The following is a 22455-nucleotide window of genomic DNA, read 5'->3' on the forward strand; positions in this document are numbered from 1 at the left end:
CGTTTCCGAAACGGAGTTGGGAAGTTGAAAAAAGAAATAAGCGGATAAACAAAATAAGCCGTATTCAAAATTAATTTTTGTATTGACGGTATTCCATGCTTTTAAGTAATACATGCACAAAAACCAGCACTAAAATTCGAAACCAACATGCAGAATGTTGATCGTGATTAATTATAAAGCTTGCATTTTTAGAGTTACGTGCAAGTTATTTTTTATTTCATTGTTTTAGTATTTATAAATTGCATGGATGGTTGAAAAGTTGCTGAAAATATATTTGTTTAGATTATTACTCAACTATGAATTCATTTTATAATTAATACATACCTCCACTTTCACGTCGTACGGTCGATTACTTACTCTGGTCTGTGGAATTACTTTTCCACGGATGATTCCTTCTCCACTATCACGGATTTCGACGATCTCGTGAACATGACGGCTTTGGAAAAGTTTATGCCCTATATTTTTTAAATAAATTGAACATCCATGGGATGTTATTTATTTACTAGTAATGACTAGTAGTACGACAATCTATCTTACAAAAAAAAAAAACTTCTTACAAAAAACTTCCGCGAAAAAAATACACACTTAGTAATAGGCTCATGATATCGATTATTCTGTTACGATATACAAACATCCAAAACGTGCAGTGACTTTTATGCGAGTCATATGTTCACGTCTATGAGAAAAACGACCTCCAGTTCACGATATCCAAGAGGCGTATATGCCAATCCTTTTTAATTTCTGGCATTATTCTGCTTTTTTTTAAATACAGGGAGTATTTGACTATTGTGGATTTACCTTGTCAATTCGAAACCTTTATTAAAATACGTTCTTTAATTTGATGGGATTTTACCGTCAGGACCGTGATCCATGTTAAACGTTTGACAGTTACCAGCAGTTTTTGAGTTCGAACAATATTATTTTATATAATAAAATCGAACCTAACCATGAAAAACCAAAAACATCAAATGAATCGGAAAATTCAATTATTTATGCTTCTTATCTTTCTTTAATTTTATAATATTCATATTTTCCACCATTTAAACCTTCCAGTTGGGAGTACACCACAAGTAATTCAAGATAGAAAAGATGGAAATTAGCGAAATTGGTCCAGCTATTCTAGAGTTTTTTCATTTATACATCATTCCATAATTTAAACTATAAATTAAAATAAAAGAAGCCTATAAAGATTAAACAATTTATTGTGTCAAAAAACTTTTACAATATAATACTTGAAATTAAATTATAACTGCATAATAATCTTAAATATTGTTTAGTGCATAAGTATAAAACATAGAAGGAATGTAACTTGTTAATTAGTTCTAAGCTGATAATCTCCATTTTGGGTGATGTACCTTACCCATGGTAGAGCCTGATATCCACTCTTCTCAATAATTTTTAAGTATCTTACCTGAATACCAGATGTTGTAAAATAAGGAATTTCAAATTTAACTTGAATTGGAGGTTTACCATCAGTTTCTTCACATTCAACAGAAGGTAGACCAAAATGAGCTCTCATTAAATATTCTTTGCCACCTGGGAAGGATTTTATAGACCAAGTAATAGCATTCTGTTCAGGTGTATACTTTACACTACCAATTGTTGTTTTGAATTTAGGAGAATCAGCATCAGCTGGTACAGGAATGATTATTTCAACATTGTTTGCAGTTGAACGTCTTTTAAACTGGGATTTAGCTTTGATCATATACTCAACTCTTGAATGAGCATGTCGTTCAATTACAGACTCAATCCAAATTAAAGGCTTCACATGAGTGTTAAGCCTATAAGACATTAACTCAAATTCACCATCTGGAGGGATAAATGAAATAGTTCTGTCATTTTCAAAACGTGATAGTCTTACACACTGGTGAAACTTTACATCCTCTAATTCAACAGATTTTGATTTTCCTCTACCAGTGCTCTCGAAAAGAACTTTATCATTGAGGCCAAGACGCAATTCTGGCATTCCAGACAAGTATACCCTCATTTTAATAGCTCCAACAATCTCACTTCTAAGAACATTTCCATTTGCATTTGCCAGTAGATTAACAGATTCTATCACATCAAGAAACACTTCATTTTTTCGATACTTGATACCTTCTGACCTCCATGAAACAGCATTAGTAACCGCCATTGGAATGCGAGGTTGCATCTCCAGTTTATGGCCTTCCTGTGTTATATACTCTTGTAGTATTTTACTATCAGTTGTTTGAGGATAACCAAAGTCTAATAATTCATCTAATAGCTCATATATGACAACAAAATTATCCCTGATACTCTCTTCTTCCAGTTCTTTAAAGTATTCTGTCATTACTTCAACAATTTTGTACAGAAACACAAAAACTAATGCAATATTTGCATTTTTCTTAGTTGTTGAAACAATGTATAAGTTATTAGTTTTTATATAAGCAAACGTACATTCACTTGTCTGTAACAGTGGTGTCAGCATGCCTTCTTCTTCCTTTTCCATTAGTAGTGGCATAAATTTATCGATCACACCTAAATCGACATCGCCACGGTAATTTCTCGAAATAAGAACTTTTCCTTTTACATCCAATATGTAAACTGCCGACGACGACATCTAAAACAAGTGGATAAAAGCGTTTGTCGAGTTGGTAAATTTTAATCATGAACAGTGAAAAGATAGTACAGCAACTACAACATTCAATGCCACTTATAAATACCGTATTCAATTACTTACTTTGGTTGATGTATGGCGAGGGTGTATTTTAGTAAGAATTAAATTTACATTTCTTTAATTAGCAATAATAGTAGGATTTATTAATAACGTATTGTAAGGCGTAAGCACTTAGTTTTTATCAATATGACACATGTGACATGACTTCATTCATATTCTATCCCAGCCATTATGTCAAGTTTAAGTGACGTCATTTTGACGGACGAAATTCCTTTTTTATTTATTTCATAACCGTGGATACAGAGTTCTTCAGTCGGAATCAAAGAGATTACAATATTACATAAAGTTCTTAAAAGTATGTAATGGAATTTATATCACAAATATAACATTTTTACTTTAAACATTCTTAAGCAATTAGTAATACGAAGTAGTTAATGTAAATTAAGTATAAGATATTAAAACTAAATGACATAACACAAAAATACTCTATACAATTGCAAATATTCTTACTAACGAAAAGTAATTATTAGATTTCTTCAACTGTGTTTGAAATAAATTTAAACATAGGTATGAAAAAAGCACAATTAGATAATAAATCTTGAGGGCGGTGGGGAAAACTTAATGAATTTTCTTCTGCAATGTCACTAATGACACTGACAAGTAATAAACGTTGGATGTTAAACGTTTCGCACTCGAACAAGACATGCTTGATGTCTGCATTTTCCTTTGAACAATGAGTACAATTATCATCAAGAATGATGTTCTTCCTCTTGAGGTGTGTTGGAACACGGTCCTACACGTAACCAATTAATTCACGTTCATAACTTCCTATTTATGTATTTGAAGCTGTTATACCACGGGATCCTTGGTAAATCTATCTGTATTTCTTCACACGCTCTGATTTTGATGCTGGAGATAGCCACTAAACCACCAAGTAGTGATATGATCAAACCCATAGAAACGCAGCTTAGAAATAAGAAGAGGACGATTGTTACATTCGAAAGCTCTTGAGAAGTCAAGAAGAGCGAGAATGAACTGGTCACCTTCGTATTGAGCTGCGATCAAGTTATTCACTACATCAAACAATGCAGTAGTGGTACTGTGGATTTGTCTAAATCCTGACTGAAATGCAGGTAGTATGTTACTGGTGGCTTCGCAATGCTTGATGAGTTGGTTGTAAACTACTCTTTCCAGGATCTTTGAAAGGTCAGGGAGAATGCTGATCGGTCTTAAGTCTTTGAGTTCTATTGGATTTTGTATTTTAGGAATTGGCCGAACAAGTGCTATCTTCCATTGTGATGGAAAAGTGTAGGCTGAAAGATTTGTTTATTATGGCTGTTATAATATTTAGAGTATAAGGAAACATTAAAATAAACATATTATTTCCGTCAACCCCCTGTGCATTAGTCTTGTTGTCCAAAATAAGCTTTCCAACGAAATGCTCACTGACAGGTTCAAAAGTAAAAGTTTAAGTAAACTGACAGGTTTAAAAGAATGGCGCACGAGTCTTACCGCAATTAACCTGGGACGGGAGGGACGGGTAATGATTTGCGAGCTGTCCGAATCATTAATAGTTGGAAGCTTAACACTAACGCGGTGTACATTAACTATATCGCGCTCTTCAATAATGACCCCGATCTTCTGTGCGGTAGTGAGAACGAGGTGCACCGGGGGACTCATTTGGAAATTCCGGGATACCAGAGATCTCAATATCGTTGAGTAAATCCATCTTGTATCGTTCATTTAACTCATACCGCAATTCTGTGACGGTGTTACTAGGATCTGAGGTGTTCTGTGACGAAAGTTGCTTGTGTACAGTGTTCAGCTCAGCCCGCAATGCTACATTATGACTTTCAAGCGCCAGGATTCTCCCCTGATATGAGTATTCACTTCTAAAATTTTTCGGCGTTTCGCGTGCTTTACAGTATGCGTCGTCACGTGTAAAATAATTATAAGTTTATAATAATACATAGCTTCAATCCGGTAAAAAAGTGTTTTCTTTAAGTATTCACTTCATTTTTATACTCAGCTAATTGACCGGTCAAAAAACAAATCGTTTGAGAGAACTCGTTTTTAATCTCGATGAGAGCAGCACTTATATCCGATTCCAGGAGCACTTTGACCTGTTATGCATACGTTACTGGGCCAGTCCCGGAGTGTGAAATGCTACTTGATGATGCACTGCTTTCTGGAGAGGTCTCCAAAATCTGAGTGTTAACGGGTGTCTCACCTTTATCACCTATACGCCTGTATGTATAAGATTTGTTTAATTTATTTTTAGTTGTTGTTGATGTAACAGAAGTAGAAGTGAATGTTAAATTTAAAAAGGAAAAGTTGGTACTAGTTAATAAAACTGTATTTTTGGGATTAACCTTAGATAATAAACTACAATGGGGCCCACAAATTGATGGACTAGCGAAGAGACTGAGTTCTGCAGCATACGCAGTCAAAAAGATACGTCGTCTCATTGAAGTTGATACAGCTCGACTGGTTTACTTGAGTTACTTTCACAGTATTATGTCATATGGCATAATATTGTGGGGAGGTGCTGCAGATATTAACACCATACTCGTATTGCAAAAGATGACTATTCGCGCAGTTTACAAAATGGGCCCCAGAGAGTAACTAAAAAGTATGTTTAAGGAAATAAATATTTTAACGATGCCTTGCCAATATATCTATGAAAATATTATATATATATATGCACATAAAAACATACACTTGTCTGAAAAAAAATGTGACAATCATATTTATAATACTAGAAATAAGACCAACTCTCTGTTCCCACAACTAGGCGGTAAAGTTAATAAATCATTCATAGGTAAAACTGTACACTTCTATAATAAACTACCAAGTGATGTGGTATACTTGTCAAATATTACAAAAAAAATATAAAACAGAAGCTTATTATAAAATATCGGATTACCTAGAAGATAAGGAAACTTGGAATTAAAAATAATTTGCTCCAGCTATTTAATTTAATTTAACTGTAGCTAATATAAGCATCGTAAATAACTTAAGACGATCAAAAAAGAAGAAAAAAACTAGCCCAAGGTTCTTGCCTTTCTCCTTGTGTGCTGGTCGCGATTCCGAACGGGCGGTAGAGTTGACAATTCAAAGTGATCATGTGATTCAACTGAATAAATGAATTTTGATTTTGTTTGAAGTCATGTTAATGCACTTGAAATGATATGGCGTCCCGCAGGCTGTGCAGACTAAAAGGTCTTAATTTTTCACAGATTTCTTATGTGGAACCACCCACATTCATATGTACGATATTATAACTTGCATTATCTATAACAATTAATGAAAGTCTTGTTAGATTTGAAATTAGCTTCTCTGTGACCCGTTTTGTAAAATTGATTTTGATTTCATAGCGTCTAGTCTGGTCTAGTCTAGTCGTCAGCAGTCGTCGTCTAGTCAGCAGATGGACTTGTTGACTAGACAACAATTTGGTGCAAAACCATATTCTCCAACAGCGTCTAGAATCCTTACAATCCACCTAACTCGGAATCTAATCTAATTTATTATGCTCTTCAGCTTCAGTTTTCCTTTATACGCATCAAAAACTGTTAGTTTTGTCCTTTTGTATTTTACATATTAAAATTTCAAATTACTCAAACGTTAGCTTTGCTTAGAGCAGGCTTCCTCTAACCAGTAAGAGTGAGAGATATTATTACTTAATATTTTCTAAACTCAGAGATACTCCTCCATTGAAATCAATTTCTTTTCGAAGAATTTGGAACAGTTTTATTAAAGTTCGATTTTACTTCCGAAATGTAGTGTTAATTCCTCTACTGTATTCAAACTGTCCAGAGGGACGGTCCTTTTTTTACCAGGCGTGGAAAATAGATCATTCGATGTGCCCTCAGCTACGATTTCGTGCCCGTATCTGTAGTAGTACTGGAAACTTCTATAAAGAAGTCACAATTAAGTACAGAAGAAAAATATAAAATAAACTAAAAGTATTAAAACCACTCAATCCAACTTATTGGCCAACTCTACTAGCTTTAATAGCAAAGCTTGAGTTTGATAAACACCCTTCATTTTACGATAAACATTAGAAACAGGATTTCTCACTTGAGATCGAAGTGGCTTTTTCGGCATTTTCACAAAAATAACAAATTTCAAAAAGTTAATCATAAAATCTCAGCAGTGGTTGACAGATCTCATACTTTGATTTGATTGCGACACTTGACTTTTGTATTTTAATTTTTTACTTTGCCGTGAGATTCCGGTAGACCTATATGAAGTCTGTGTCATCTGTAATTCCAAATTCTAACTTCGGTTTTCGAAGTTGCGCCTCGGGAGTCGGTTTTTCTTTGTTTATTTCTTAAATTTTATTATTTTTAGCGATTCATTTCCGAATAAAGTATGATGTTATTGTCAATTAAATCATGGTTGTCTTTTTTCATTCATATATCGTTATAGTTAATTGTCGTTGTGACCCAAATTAAGATGAAATCAGAAAATTCTGCTAAACAGAGAAACCCATTGGTGTTTTTAGATATATCAATCGATGGCGAGACAGGTTTGTGTGGCTGTGAAGGTATTAATTGTATAATTCATCATCTACTATAGTATAAATGATTAACTTAGTATAACGGTGTGTATTTATTTTCATTTAAACCCGTTACCATACCCGTTAAAAGGACGGTTTATTCAGATCAGGGGGACGAGGTCGCAATTGTATAAAAAATTGCATATCTGAATTTAATATGTTAGTAGATATTAAAGAATAAGCAAAATAGTGTCGTTTCGCACACGACTCTCAATTATTATAAGATGGAGTTTAGTATAGTATAGAATACATATAAGTAGTTTTTCTTTATATAGATATAATAGCTTTTCTGTATATAAATATTTTATATTTTAGCTGGCCGAGTTGTTATAGAATTAAGAGATGATATTGTTCCTAGAACAGCCAAAAATTTTAGAGCTCTGTGCACAGGAGAGAAAGGGATTGGTAAATTAGGAAGACCTTTACATTATAAAGGTGTTCGCTTTCATAAAGGTGAGAATTATTATTTTAGATAGCTTACTTTGCAAAATTCCTTTGAGGAGCATAATTAAAGCTGTGTATGTAATTAAAGACTTATTAATATTTTTACTGACCTATATAAATATGTATTTATACAATGTCATATCAGGGATCATAATGCTTTGATGTTTTAATTTTTTCCGATTTTTTTGATCCAGCTGTATATTAAAAAGGGGTCATACATAGTGCTAAGACACTAATTTTTATCTTTTAATCATAACAGGATTGCATGTAACTCAATTATATTAAGTTCTTCTATATACATCCTGGCTTGATAAACACAAGCCACAAAACTCAGCTGAGTTTAATTTTTTGTGTTGTGACCATGTTTACAAATAATATTTTTTTATAGCTATTACACAGTTTATGGTTCAAGGAGGTGATATTATTAATGGGGATGGTACAGGTGGTGAAAGCATATATGGAACAACTTTTGAAGATGAGAACTTTATTCTTAAGGTGGAGTAAAAAATTTTGTTTTCTAAACTTATTAAATTTGTCATAATTTCTTCTTATTTCTTTCATATGTACAGTGAACCTGTTATTTGAAACTTTCACTGTTAACATTGTGTAAATTCAAAATAATATAGTAATATTGTGGCCTATGCAAGGTTGATACATTTTATTATGTGAATGTGTAATTAGCAGTTCAGCAGTATCTTTACCCACAATAAAATACTTTTTTAAAGAACAATAAAAAGTGGGTACCCACTATACTCAACATATGTCTCCATACCAAAAGTTTAGTCTTCAAACTCATTAACTTATATTAAGTATAAATTAAATTAAAAATATATTATTATTTATATAAACACAGTCGCAGGTTGATAAGTGCATATTTGGGGATTTGGGAAATCATCCAACCTATATTTAAAAGAAACTAAAGTGGGAATAGTGCACCCTGGACTAATTCCACTTTCCGGAAGCCTATTCCAGTCAGCCACTACTAGGTTTGGCAGAAGGTTCTTTTTAAAGGGGAATATATATTAATATTGAGTGGTGTTCAGTTTTAAAGAACTTCTCGATTCCTGAAGCATTATAGTCGCCAGTAAGGATCTCATAGGTTTCAATGAGATTCTTTATAGGATTCTTATTCATATCGCAATCGCATTCCATCTAAGCCAGATTGCATGCTTTTTAACTGCACTTTGGACCTACTATTCTATTAAACTTCCCATCAACTTGGTGGTTTTTCTTTGAGGACTTTTCTACAAATTTTCCTTTATTGTTCACCTCTGATCGGCCTTGCTGGCAGAAGGGAATTTTGTGTTTTGTGTGGCTGTAAATTTCTAGGTTTGGCATCCATATGTTAAGCCATGCCTTAAGGCAAAAGTTTTAAAATTTCTTTGAAACTCCAATATTAGTTCCATGTATTTATTTACAATATTAGTGCATGTATGTGAATACAATATCTTATACACTTTTTACATTCCCATTGCTGTTATCTGAAATAACATGCATTCCTTTTGTTTGTTTTTATCTCTGATTGTCAATGCCTTTTAACAAGAAAATATAATAATTACAGCATGAAGCGGGTGTCTTGAGTATGGCGAATTCGGGGCCCAACACCAATGGCTCTCAGTTCTGTGTGACGAGTGTGCCCTGTCCCCACCTTGATGGAACTAATGTCGTCTTTGGACAGGTGTTAGCTGGTCTTAGGATTTTGGAGGAAGTTCAGAAAACGGCTGATGACTTTCGACCCACCGTTGTAAGTAGTAAAAATTTAAATACTTAATTTTTATTCTCGTAATGTATGTCTCATAATTGTGTATTAAACTTGATTCTTATTTAAATTAATTTGTTTATTAACGGTTTGATACCTAACCTAAATTGTAGATTTATATTCTGTTCCTTTTACATAAGTATGTTGTTTATTTTTTTTATGGATGTTATTACTATATCTGAGCTATCTAGGAACTACGAGAATATAAAAAAGGGTCATATAAGGGAATATAAAGTATTGTCTTTTGTTAACATAGCTTTTACACATTGAAAGAAAACACTTTTTAATCGGATTGAAGCTATGTATTATTATAAACTCATTATTATTTTACATAATTTAAAATTTTCTGACGTTTCGCGTGCTTTACAGCATGCGTGGTCACGGTGTTCGGAAATATTTAGAATACATAGCTTCAATCCGGTTAAAAAGTGTTTTCTTTCAAGGGTCATTAAGTTGAGGAATCATTAGGGAAAGTTCAATCAATCGCAACATCATATTATAAACCGTATTACTATGATACCTGCGAATACCGAGACTAATTCTCTGACTCTAATATCCCAAATGTCTTGCGGCAAGAAGTGAAATTGCCATTCAATCCCAAGGTGGGAATAGCTAATGAAATTCTTATCGCCGTAAAAACTATTTATTCCTGTATATCGATCGATACGTATACGTATCGAATTAAAAGATCCACCAAACCAGTTTGATAGGAATGTTTATATCTCTATTCGAAAATAGATTGTTTTTTTTCTACGTTCGAAGTAAAAAATAATAATGGACAATATTATTAATATATCGGTGTACTTGTAGGAATGTATCATCGAGGATTGCGGAGAGTTAAAAGACGAGCCGTGGGACGTCCGATGTCGGGATGGCACGGTAGACCGTTTGCCCGAGTATCCGGAAGACCTGAGGGAGGAGCTGAGTGTGAGTGCTCTCGAGTATAAAAATGGTTGGGGAAAAGTTTCTTCGCATTTTTTAAGAAAAGTCACAACATTTTTTAATATAGTTTATTTACATTTAACTAAAGTATGTAGGTACCATTTTGTTCGATAACTTTTTGCCATCTTGTAAGTAGGGACATGATCTCATTGCTATAGAAATTTTGGGGCTTCTCATGAAAATACCGCGACAATTGGTTTTGGCAGTCCTCTCGCGATGTTAACCTGACACTGACTAAAGAATTCTGAAGAGACCGAAACAGGTAGAAATCTGAAGATGCAAGGTCAAGACTACACGGCGGATGCATTAACACCTCCCAGCCAAGCTCTCTTAATTTTCGCTGAGTGGCTAAAGATGTGTGAGGTCTAGCGTTATCATGATGAAAAATCACACCCCTTCTGTTGATTAATTCCGGCTGCTTTCTCTCAACTTCTTGCTTTAATCTCATCAGTTCATAATCTCATGTTCGCAGTAGAGTTCAGAATCGATGGTCCTTTTGGTGGTAATAGCTCATAATGAATAATGCCCTTCTAATCCCACCACACACGCAGCATCGCCTTGTTGCGAGTTAACCCGGGATTAGAAACAGTCTGTGAAGCCTGACTGGCCTTTGACCACGACCTTTTTCGCACGTTCTTGTCGTACGTGATCCACTTTTCATCACCAGTTATCAGCTTCTTCAAAAATGGTTCGGTTTCATTACGTCGTAATAAAGAATCACAAATTAGTATACGGTTCATTAGGTTTCTTTCAGTGAGCTCGTGAGGTACCCAAATATCGAGCTTTTTTGTGTACCCAGTTTTTACAAATGCGCCCAAACTGTTTTGTGGTCAATTCCCAGTTCTTCAGCTACGTCGTAACTACTGATATGCCGATCTTGCTCCACTTTTTCAAAAATGGCATCCATTTTATCCGTAATAATCCGTAATTGACCACAAATTTCCGGATTGAAAACGCTTCAACAAAATTTGTGGTACTCTCACAGACCCTGACTGCACTAGGTCCATAAATATCGCAAATTTTTTCGCGGCTTGCGTTGCATTTTTACCTTTTTTGTAGTAAAATTTTAAAATGTATCGAATTTATTCAGTAGATACACTCATCTTGACAGTACGAAAATTAATTATAAATCACATATTTTCCTAATTTGAATTTGGAATTAAATTTTAACTTTTAATGATACCAAAACCAGCCAAATCAAATAGTATAGCCAAAGAGATTTTATTACAAGCTCATACATACTATAATGCGAAAAGACGTTTTTCCCAACCTAATATTATTAGAATTAAATGTCGAACGACCCCATGACTGATTATATCTGAGTCAAATTTCAACGTCCACATTCTACATATATAGGCCTATAATTATGGGTCTCTCTGATGTACGTCTCGCTAAAATAAAGAGCTTGCATGATACGGTTATGCCATGCGACATCTCCAGCTTGACATGGCCTGCGTTAAGCAAAGGCAATGTCGCGCTAACACCTGTTGGGTGATTGACGGTTGACAAATAATTACTAGACTCAATCTGTGTACGGCAATGGAAACGTCGCTCTGTACATTGGGTTCATAATGCTAGGAACCTGACACAATCAACGTTAAACAAATTCTAAAATAAATTAAATATTTCTCTCTTTAATAAATCTTTTGAGTGGAATTAATCTCCGGAGCCTTGTCGACGAGTTCAAAGAGAGTGAGATCACGGGACGCGCGGACGTCGCGCCCTCGGTTCAATCGGTTCGAATCCTTCCCAGATAGAAGATCTGCTGGCTGGCATCCTGAACGTGAAGTCCAGCGGGAACGCGCTGTTCGGAGCGGGCCGGTTCAAGGCCGCGGCTCGGAAGTACCTCAAGTGCCTGCGCTACTTGGAGCTCGCCGGGGACGCCGCCGCGAGCTCGTGCCGGACCCAGTGCAGCCTGAACCTGGCCGCGTGCTACTCCCGCCTGGGGCTGCACGCCGCCTGCGTCGGTCCCTGCTCGGAGGCGCTCCGCCTGGATCCCGGAAACGGGAAGGCGCTGTACCGGAGGGGCCGCGCGCACTACGCCCTCAAGAACTACGAGGCGGCCCTCCGCGACCTCCGCGAGGCCGACAGGGCTTCGCCGCGCAACGGGGCCGTGCTGCGGCTTCTGGAAGAGGTGAAGGCGACCAGCAAGACCTACGACGACGTGCAGAGGCGGAGGCTGGCCAAGTTTTTTCGAGAGCGAGAGGGCGCCGCGGCCGCCCTCGGCCGTCACTGAGCTGCGGCTCGACGTGCTCATCTATCGCTACCGATGACTGACGGGCCCGACTCGTAACTTATTCCAGAACCGAACTCGTCTAACGTGTCGCGCGACTGCCTCATATTAAAGCAGTTTTGGGTTCGAACAAGATCCGTTCGCAGCTTAAACGTCGAAAGCATCGAGAGCAGTGCCTTAAACCGTTCCAATTCCTTTTTATGCCGAGTTTTCTCATCGAGGTCTGCCAACAATTTGCAAAACGAATGAGCGAACGGGAAGTGCCAAAGATACGATCGTCACGAACTCGGTTGACCGCAGACGACCGAAATACGTATCAGATAATAATGTAAAAATTGTAAATGTTAAGCTAAGTAATTGTAATGTTAGGTAAATTATGATTTTTTGATCTCTCACGTGTATTACTTAAAATTGTTAGTTAATACTTTAAGACGGCTCACGTCATGAGATTTGACCGAACGCCCCGTCGCCCGAGCGTTCCTCGACAAGCTCGCGGCCAGGCGTTTTCCACGGAGCGCTGACTTTCACGATTCACTTTACGTATCGAGAATAACGAATCGATAACACATCGCACTCACTTTCATTCCAACACAGCTTTTAGATAAACTTACTTGTGACGTTAATATATATATATATTAATAATAGGTGTAAGGGATGACGATCGATGTACGTAATTATTGTTCCGGGGGTTATCGACCGCGAAAGAATACTTCTACTTCTCTTTTCACGCACTAGAATAGTTTTATACGTGACGTAATATACAATTTTTTATCTAAAATATGACTTTTATTGTGTGAAAACGGTAACTTCGATGGGCTTTTACTTTGATGGATGTCGAATAAAACAATATTTTCCCAATTATTTTTATTAAACACAATAAATACAGGCTTCAACGAAATGATAACAAACGGTGGACACGCGATAGACGAGAGGACGGCGGACGAATAAACAATTCGGGGATTCAAATAATAAGTTCCGGCCGGGGTGCGGATGTCGTCCGGAACGGGACGAGGGAGATAAAAGTGACTAGTAAAGTACGCTTACAAATAAAAATATTTCTTACAAAATTAGACAACACGAGTTTTCCCGAGCCGGATCGATCGCAGAGGTGTCGTTTGCTCGGAAGAACTCGCTTTTCAGTAACATTTAAACGATTAAAAAATAATTAAAGCGTAGAGATTCGCGTCGTGACCCGAAAGCTGCCACGAAAAGGGACCGATCGATACCAAAATCGATATCGCGGGCTGCGGCGTCGAGCCACGGACATTTATTTAAATTATAAACTTAAAATTAATCAGTCAATATATAAAATGTCCTTTCTTTCGGTGCGTCTATAGCGACAGAGAATGCGTCGCAAGAGTCGCGAGTTACGAATTCGCTTCGGAGTTTGGGAATGTGACAAGAAAAGAAATAAGCGAAGAAGCGCGTCCCGCGTGACCTCCGACGAGTCGAGGGGCGGCGAACGACACGGTCCCCTTCGCCCCCGGAGACGTCGGTCAAACTAAATCGAATGCTACTCATCAGTCGGCGACGATCTCCCTCTCGATCTGCGGGTTCACGCTCGGCTCCCGGTCTTCTATGATCGACTCCGTTCTCTCTGACCGTATCGAGTCCGCCTCGGTTTTGTCGCTGGAATAGTTTAAGAGGCGTTTTAGCATAATGTTTAACGAGACGAAATTTCAAACGGTACGACTGCACTGACGTGTCGGGGAGCGGCGAGGAAGCGTTCAGCGCTAAGGAGCGAGGCCTCCGCAGTCGATTCGTCAGCTCCTCCTGTCGCAAAAGCAGACGGGTCAGAGAGAGAGAGACGCGCGGAGCGAGCGCGCGAGTACGAAATCGACTAAACCTGCGAGGCCACGAGGGCGGTGACGTCGGTCTGCGAGGCGCGCGGCAAGCCTCGGGGTGAAGACACGAAGCGAAGCACTTCGCGGACGCTGCCTCGGAGCTCTTCCACCTGAACACGAAATTCATTCGTTCCGTAGAACGTGGTCACGCACTTCGTCGTGAGACGACTTCTAACGTAACGCGTCTCACCTGAGCTTGCAGATTGCCGCAGGTCTCGGTCAGCTGCCTCAACGCGTCCGCGTTATCCTCGAGATCGACCTTCGGCTTGTGGACGTCTAAGGACCATAAAAAAAATTGAACTGTCACTGTCGAATTGCGGTAACGCCATTTGGAGACATTTGGAGACATTTTCCGTCATCCACATTTATCGTCTGTGTTCGTCTGTGGCGCAAAGAGGTCGGGGGGGTGGACTAACCTGGCGCCTGCAATGAGGAGACCTTCTTCCAGAGGGCGTTGATGGCCTGCATCTGCAGCTGCTGGATCTTGCGCTCGCTCTCGAGAGCCGCCTTCGTGGCCTCCATGTCGCAGGTCAGCCGCCTGGAATTCAACGTGCGGCCCGGTTAGCGGCGAACGGAACGTCCGACGGAGGTCGCCCGGCCCGGACACTCACTGGATGTGCTGCCTGGCCCGGGCGGTCTGGATGGCGTGCAGGATCCTCACGGTGTCCCTGTTGAGGTTGCGGCTCCTGTAGCCTCTCCAAACGCGTTGAATGGTGGTAGCCGCCGAGTTCTCCACGCTCGCCTTCTTCTGATGCCGCTGGTTCGACGCCAACTTGATCGCTTCCGATTTATCGGCCGGCGTCGGGCCGTTCGCGATTTTCGTCACGGCCTCGGCTCCTCCGACCCGCTGCTCCGTTTTCGTCTTTAACTTTGGCGAGGACGATGCGCTGAAACGTTTCGTTAGGAGTAAACGAAAGCGTTCGTAGGTCGATTAAAACGCTTCTAGCCGCTCTCACCTCTTGCACAGACGCGGCGATCCCTTCCGGCTACCAGTCTTGTCCTCGTGTGCGCTGCCGTCGCTGGACTGCGACGAAGCGTTCGACGCCGAGCTCTCGGGCAACTCTGTCCGAGGCCTTCGGATGTCGTAGATGGGGTCTTGATAGTCGGGACTCATGAGGGATTCTGGGACCGGAACCATCTTAGAAGCGGCCTCCAGAGGCTGATTTGCCGGCTTGGTTTGGGTGTGTCGCTGAATAGGCGGTTGTTGTTGCCGATCTGGAACTTCAGATTCGTCTTGAGGACTTTGGAGAACCTTCGACAGACGCGCTAAGCTGTCGACGGTCGTGATTTACCTCGCCTCTCCCTGGACGAGTCCCGCGCGGAGAGTTCGGAACAGGACAAGGACATGAGATCATGAGTCGGGGCGTGGGGCGCAGGCGATGATGTCCGCGACACGGCGGCATGGTAGCTCGAGCTGAGGCGATCGGGCGATCGACCCATGTGGCGCGGGGTCATGCGGGCTTGACACAAACCTAGGTTAGTATGTGATACTCGGAAAGTGAATCAATGTAATTATAAGTAGAGCCGAGTGCTACCTTGCATTCGCGGCGACTGCAGTTTGGATCTGTTGGGACTGTGATTTTGATCCTTCAGTTGCTGTTGGTGATGCTGGGCCTGAAAGACATTTTCCTAATAATCCAAACTGGAACTGTTGCAGTGAGTTACATGTTAGACATTAAATGAATACCTTGCTCAATATAAGCCTAAGTTTTCTCTGATCCTCCGTCTCCAGAGCGTCGGCGGTGAGGGGGCAAGTCGAGGACAGATATTCGCACAACTCGCGGTGCTGTCCCGTCTGGAAGTGCCGGCCTTTGCCTTGGCTGTACAGCCATTCGGCTTTCAAGCTGCACCCACAATATTTATCATAAATGGGCTTCACGCTATAAGTTTTTACACATTACAAAACAGTTGGTTACCTTTCAATTGCGCTGACAATAAATCCATCAATAGACTTGACGCTTAATATCCAATTGAGCACGAATGGCCGATAATCGAAACCTCTGAATTGTATTAAGAAAATGAGATTCATTTAACACTGATGCCGTTTGGCTAGATGTATGTGAATTAGTAAAAAGTTTACTTGATTACTTGAAATCCAAAAAAACATTAAAATTACCTTCAAATGTAAGACAGACAACAATACAGTATGGTTAATATGAATCATGATATAAATAAAGATGAACAATCAAAGAACCTAAGGACATTATCCTTATAAAGTTGTCAAGCGATATTTATCTATTCAATGACTATTTATGAGAAAAATAATTACATTTAAAGAGAGTGAATACATACACTGAATATAAAGCATAGTCATAGTTTAGTTTAACACATTATATATCTCACATCAATCAATCTGTTAAATCAATTTTCACTAAAATAACAATACATTTTGGAAAAGGATACAGATTGTCTTTTCCAGCCATCGCAACACAAGGGTTTCCTTGTATTGTAAAGCTATCAAGTTCAGCCAAATGTACTAAGAAGGAGACTTCATTCAGATCAGGAATGTTGTTATGAGCCAATCCCAAGTGACTGAGCTGTGTTGGGAGATATCGATCACACTGACGTAAATCCATTATACGATTCCGTTCTAAGTTTAAATGCTAAAACAACAATTTAAAGCACATATACTTAAGTGCATGATTCAGGTTGTTAGAGTATAGTAGGTTACATTAACATTACTAAATTAAGTACCACAACATGAATTACTACATTGTATTTGTACTGTATACACATGCCAATATAACAACCAACCTTTAAATGTTTCATGTATGAAATGTCAGCTATAAAGGATATTTGATTGTTTGAAAGATCCAGATGTTCCAAATGCATATTATGGTTTAAATGCTCTATTGATTTTATATTATTACCTGTAAAGCAGAAATAGTGATGAGTGAACAATGGAAATACAATATTTCAACAGTATCACATCAATCACTACATTTATTTATACACTAGTATATTTAAAAGCAAACAATAAACTAAATACATAGAATAACTGTCTATAAATTTTGATGGCAATACAACCTTAAATATAATACATACAAATTTCCTTACCTGCCAATTTAAGGACTTTTAAATAGATCATATCTTTCAACCCCTCTATTTGTAAGATTCCATTGTTGTTCAACGACAGAATCCTGAGATTTGTCAAACGAGATACCCCATGCATTCTCAGTAGAAAATTGTTGCATATTGAAAGCTGGAAAATATATAACATTTTAATAATTACAAAAGAGTACTTTTACTACTACTTTTTAATTTAACACAAAAAGCGTAACATATTTGATAGTAAAGAATAGCTTAATAATGTTGTTCTTTTTAAACTAATTTCAAAGCTTTGTAATTCAGCTTAGAAGTATAACAATATGTACATTTTCTACGCGAATATAAGTATCGATGTTGTCTAAACGTTGTAGTTCGTTTTGATCTAGAATTAAACTAATAATCGGCTTTGATTCTTCCGCAGGAGCTTTCTCTATTTTCTTTAGTCGACGCCGCGATAGATCCAAAGTTTCATCCTTCGCAGTATCTATAAAATTTAAATAGTTATAAATATTATATTTATATCAAAATGTATCTATTCAAACGAAGTTACCTACCCATTTTACTGCATATTAAATTTTTATATAGACACAACAGTCAACACTGAACATTGATTACGCTTATTCAATAAAAAATCAACACAGGGGACAGGGGTGTTCCGTGTTCCGGCAGACCGCACAGTGCACACATAACTAACAGTTATAATTCATATGCTAGTCTATGAAAGGTGTCTGTTATCTGTACCCTATATTATGTTGAAGTCGCTGTCTGGACTGAGGACTCTGGATACTATGAATTATGATATGATCTCTATGAACAGTGGATCGGTATACTGGTGAGGTTGGTGTGGTTTAATGTTTAATATCCTTAAAATTAATGAATGAATGTAGGCAAGTAATTTCCAAATGTGATTAAGGTTGTTTATAATGCACAATGTTATAGAACACTAGTATTAAAATATTCGTTATACTTCATTCAACTTTTCCAAGAATAAAAAGGACGCGATAGTTGTCATTTTCTTGAATAGCGTATTTTTAACTGATAGCGTCTATTTTTAAACGAATGCCTATGTTCCTTATGAATGATCTATATTTATAATATTTTTAATAAATGTGTTTTTTTGGTGTTCATTTAAATTTGACCTTATTTTCATTATTACAATGTAACCTTTTTAGGCGGGAGAATGGCTTTGGTAATGGGCCTGGCTTTGCACCAGGTATTCTCCATAATTTTGCTTCTGAGAGTGTTGTCAGTGTTCCTGGTGAAAACGTGGTACGTCCCAGACGAGTACTGGCAGACTTTGGAAGTGGCACATAAGCAAGCTTTTGGATATGGAGCATTGACTTGGGAATGGCAGAAGGGTATCCGAAGCTATCTCTACCCTAGTATTGTCTCTGTGTTCTACACTCTTTTGAAGTTTGCTTCATTAGACTATCCAGAAGTTGTGGTGAATTTTATTTATATATATATATTTTTTTTTAACTAAGCCATTTTTAAAACATAAGATGCCATTGATTCTATGGTGACTACTGTAGAATCTATAGCAACAGTAAATTAGAACTGCTAACCTCTAGTTCAGTTAAAAATTTGTTCTCTTACAAGTACTTGTTACATTTCAAGGTTGCAACACCAAGGATCCTTCAAGCTATTCTCAGTGCTATTGCAGACTATCGTTTCTATAAATGGACAGGCGGGCGCAAATGGGCGCTGTTTTTAATACTCACATCATGGTTCTGGTTCTACTCAGCCAGCCGAACATTATTGCAAACATTTGAAACAGATTTAGTTGCTATTGCTCTGTCTGTCTTCCCTTTTAAAACGGGAAAATTATCATATTATGAACAAGGTAAGAATGTTTTTAATACAACAAAACAAAATTAATATTTTTTCCCACAATAAATATATATATAGACTGTATGTAATGACACTGTGCATTTTATAGTGTCATAGAGAGTTGTCTTTAAAGGGTTAGAAGAAATATTTGAAAAATAAAAAGATTATTTCAGAGTTTTGAGTGTTAGTAGTTATGTACATAAAAAATAATCTTAATTCAATGCCATATTATTTTTGTTTGAAAGCTCCTGCTGCACCAGTAATTTTGTTGTATTTAGGCATCTTGGTGATAAAGGAAGTGTTTTTCCAATAATCCAAAGCGTTTGCCAACATCGCTATCGCGTTTCTGTTGCGCGTATGATTAAAAAAATTTCATAAATACTCGGTGATTTTACAGTTTGAATTTGAGAACGTATGGATAATCTACGACTCCTACTTATTGGTCATGGCCAACAACAGTCTTGCACATGTCCCAATTTGTAAACAAAAAAACTAATTTCAGAGATAGCTTGTATGAATTATGCCTACATTTAACTGAATTGCAGGCTAGGATAAAGTGACAAAAGAATGTTTTTAAAGCGCAGTTTTCACTAATTTTAGCAATTCTATTTTTGTCGTTATTGAGAATGGGTGTAATGCCCACCAGTATACAATGATACACTTTACATACATGTAAAGTATGTGTATCATTGTATGGAAGACAAGCTAAACCAACTAGGGGGTTCGTCGTTAAATCGAGCAACTTCACATGGAGTTTACACCATGTATATTTATATATATATTTTAATCATGATGACTTCTGCTTAGGATACATGAAATTGCAAAGTGTACATAAAAGTAATATAATTTTCAGAGGACAATAGATGGATTTGGCTAGCCGTTTTATCTGTGTTCATTCGACCCACATCGGCACCGCTATGGCTCGTCCTCGGCATGTACAACCTGTTTACTACCAACCAGGGAAAATTTCATTTTTTTAAAAACTATGTGCCAATTAGGTAGGTGTTTGTTTTTACCCTCCAACTAACTTTACATGATAAATGTTTCTTTCAATATTCCTCTTGCAACTCGAAGTCAACTTTAGCCTCAAATTGAAAATTGAAAACGGCAGCATTGGCTATATGCTATAATTTAAAATATATTTATCCAACTTTCAGTCTCATAGCCGGCGGAAGCTTGGTCGCTCTAGATACATACATGTACGGAAGATTGATCATCACACCCTGGGAGTTCTTTAAGTTTAATGTGCTGCAAGATATCGGGTCCTTCTACGGAACGCATCCATGGTAACTTGTCTCGCCTTTAACCTTAACAAATTTAATATTAAGTCGAAATCTTCATAAAGAGTGACACGGTCCGTTTTCCTTCAGAGACCAATCTAAAATCAAATAAATAAAATTATATAATTTCAAGTGTTCATTTTCAGGCATTGGTATTTGACTCAAGGTATACCCGCAGTGTTGGGAGTGACCTTCCCTCTCGTACTGTGGGGTATCATTTCAGTGCTTCGAAGACACAAAGAGAACAAAATTGGGGTCGTCTTGTTGACCGCCGCCGTCGTTCATTTGGGAATTCATAGGTAACAATATTTGCACATCTCGTGCTCTCGAGGCAACTTAGCCGTGGCTGATTGCCGATTCTCGATGATTTCAGTTGCATCGCTCATAAAGAGTTCAGATTCGTCCTGCCTCTGCTTCCCGTCTTGCTGTATTTGGCCCAAGACGTCGTCGTCCCCTGGAGCAGGAAGGCCGAAAGGTACGCGTGTTCCGCCGCAAAGGCCGGCCGTCCGAATTGGAGATTAGATCCCACCCGATACGCACTTCCTTTCAGATGGCAACTGTACGCTCTGGCGGCGGTCATCCTGCTGGGCAACGCCGTCCCCGCGGCCTACTTCGGCTCCGTGCACCAGGCAGGCACCACGCGGGTGATGGCCCTCCTGCGGGAGGCGATCCCCGACAACCGCAGCTCGGTGCTGTTTCTGATGCCGTGTCACTCCACGCCTCTCTACAGCCACTTGCACACCAACGTGTCGGTCCGCCACCTGGACTGCTCGCCGCCTCCCCCGGGCCGCACCTTCGAGGCCGAGGCTTTCTTCAACAATCCGGGCGCTTGGTGGGCCGAGGAGTACTCCGCCAGGCGGCCACCCGCTCTGCTCGTGATGTTCGACGCGCTCCGGGGCCGCGTCGAGTCTCTGCTCGAGAACCGGTACCGGCTCATAGGCGACCTGCCGCACACGCAGGTGAGGGCCCGTCTTCCCTCCTCGGCTCCAGCGGAGAGACGATCTGCAATAGTGATGTTGACTTTCAGTTCCCGTCCGGCGAGGTCGGCGCGAGCGTGCTGGTGTTCGCGCGATCGGAACCGGCGGAGCGCGGCCGAGCGTAACGTCGTCGAGTTCACGTCCCTCGCAGCATTCATAGACAAAATAGACAAAACTAACAATATAATTAAAAATGTCTTCCCACCTTTGACGCCATTGCTTTTATTTGCCGACATTTCGTGTGCACTTTTTGGTGCAGATTTAAGCGTAGTCTTCTTCGACCGGTTCGTCGCATTTGAACGTATCGTACAGATTTTTGTAGCGAAATATTTCTCTATGACGATAGATATTTTTATGAGATATATGCGCGACGTCAGGTCGGGCTAGAAATCCTCGACCGTACCCCGCCCGGTGGCACTCGCCCAATGCCGAAGCGTCCTTCGGGACGGACTGCGGAACGCACTCCTAGACTCGCGAACTTCTCGCGCACTTTAATCATTACTTTAATTGGCGAAGGTCGAATGTTCAGGTAATAGAGATAGAGCGCCTTTGAAATCGTCGAATATAAATAAAGAATATTTGTAATGACGATGATGATTATTGTGAGATGAGGGTATTTTCATTGTACAAAATAATTCGATTCGTTTATTTACTATATAAGAAGCCGATTGTAATAGAGTAATGAAATATATTGTGTGATTTAGTAAAAATACTATTGAATCGGATTTGACATGATTTTTGCAATTTTAATAAAGTTTAATAGAATAAATTTTTGAGACAATTTTTGGGAATGCCAGTGTGGTTTTCTGTAAGTAAACGTCTTTTTGAAATGTGTGAATTTTATTAAAGATTTTATTTTTAACCGTTTTTCTTTTCCCTTTCAACTTTTAACGACGGCT

The 22455-nt window shown here is 38.7% G+C and overlaps 4 protein-coding genes across 10 annotated transcripts; 2 read left to right on the forward strand and 2 right to left on the reverse strand.

Moving 5' to 3' along the window:
- Positions 1–1190: 1190 nt before the first annotated feature.
- LOC123714095 (AP-1 complex subunit mu-1) lies at positions 1191–2864 on the reverse strand. The gene is made up of 2 exons (XM_045668225.1): positions 2702–2864; positions 1191–2581 (listed from the first exon to the last, which is right to left on the reverse strand). The coding sequence occupies exon 2, from the start codon at positions 2579–2581 to the stop codon at positions 1313–1315; it is 1269 nt and encodes a 422-aa protein (XP_045524181.1). The 5' UTR covers positions 2702–2864; the 3' UTR covers positions 1191–1312.
- A 4028-nt stretch (positions 2865–6892) lies between these two features.
- LOC123715428 (peptidyl-prolyl cis-trans isomerase D) lies at positions 6893–13775 on the forward strand. Of its 2 annotated transcripts, none has more exons than XM_045670428.1 (6): positions 6893–7187; positions 7515–7652; positions 8032–8138; positions 9205–9387; positions 10213–10329; positions 12098–13775. In XM_045670428.1, the coding sequence occupies exons 1-6, from the start codon at positions 7097–7099 to the stop codon at positions 12578–12580; spliced, it is 1119 nt and encodes a 372-aa protein (XP_045526384.1). In that variant the 5' UTR covers positions 6893–7096; the 3' UTR covers positions 12581–13775. The 2 variants fall into 2 exon arrangements, with proteins under 2 accessions (XP_045526384.1, XP_045526393.1); XM_045670437.1 differs by having other exon boundaries at positions 6894–7169.
- Positions 13776–13867: 92 nt separating this feature from the next.
- On the reverse strand, positions 13868–18139 carry LOC123715379 (centrosomal protein of 97 kDa). 4 transcript variants are annotated; one of them, XM_045670390.1, is made up of 16 exons: positions 18024–18139; positions 17796–17953; positions 17479–17623; positions 17176–17291; positions 16825–17024; positions 16338–16421; positions 16109–16265; positions 15957–16035; positions 15714–15881; positions 15378–15642; positions 15033–15308; positions 14838–14959; positions 14612–14697; positions 14424–14531; positions 14280–14350; positions 13947–14206 (listed from the first exon to the last, which is right to left on the reverse strand). In XM_045670390.1, exons 1-16 carry the CDS (start codon positions 18025–18027, stop codon positions 14098–14100), a joined length of 2148 nt encoding a protein of 715 aa, XP_045526346.1. In that variant the 5' UTR covers positions 18028–18139; the 3' UTR covers positions 13947–14097. The 4 variants fall into 4 exon arrangements, with proteins under 4 accessions (XP_045526332.1, XP_045526323.1, XP_045526339.1 ...); XM_045670376.1 differs by having other exon boundaries at positions 13868–14350; positions 15378–15636; positions 18024–18131; XM_045670367.1 differs by having other exon boundaries at positions 13868–14350; positions 18024–18131.
- Positions 18140–18179: 40 nt separating this feature from the next.
- LOC123715406 (GPI mannosyltransferase 3) lies at positions 18180–22418 on the forward strand. Of its 3 annotated transcripts, none has more exons than XM_045670410.1 (9): positions 18180–18306; positions 18642–18913; positions 19087–19312; positions 20153–20297; positions 20457–20585; positions 20726–20878; positions 20953–21054; positions 21130–21538; positions 21607–22418. In XM_045670410.1, the coding sequence occupies exons 2-9, from the start codon at positions 18650–18652 to the stop codon at positions 21679–21681; spliced, it is 1503 nt and encodes a 500-aa protein (XP_045526366.1). In that variant the 5' UTR covers positions 18180–18306; positions 18642–18649; the 3' UTR covers positions 21682–22418. The 3 variants fall into 3 exon arrangements, with proteins under 3 accessions (XP_045526366.1, XP_045526358.1, XP_045526372.1); XM_045670402.1 differs by having other exon boundaries at positions 18296–18356; XM_045670416.1 differs by lacking the exon at positions 18180–18306 and adding an exon at positions 18361–18382.
- Positions 22419–22455: the final 37 nt, after the last annotated feature.

The sequence above is a fragment of the Pieris brassicae genome, chromosome 1, assembly GCF_905147105.1.
Source record: "Pieris brassicae chromosome 1, ilPieBrab1.1, whole genome shotgun sequence".
NCBI classification, from domain to species: Eukaryota; Metazoa; Arthropoda; class Insecta; order Lepidoptera; family Pieridae; genus Pieris; species Pieris brassicae.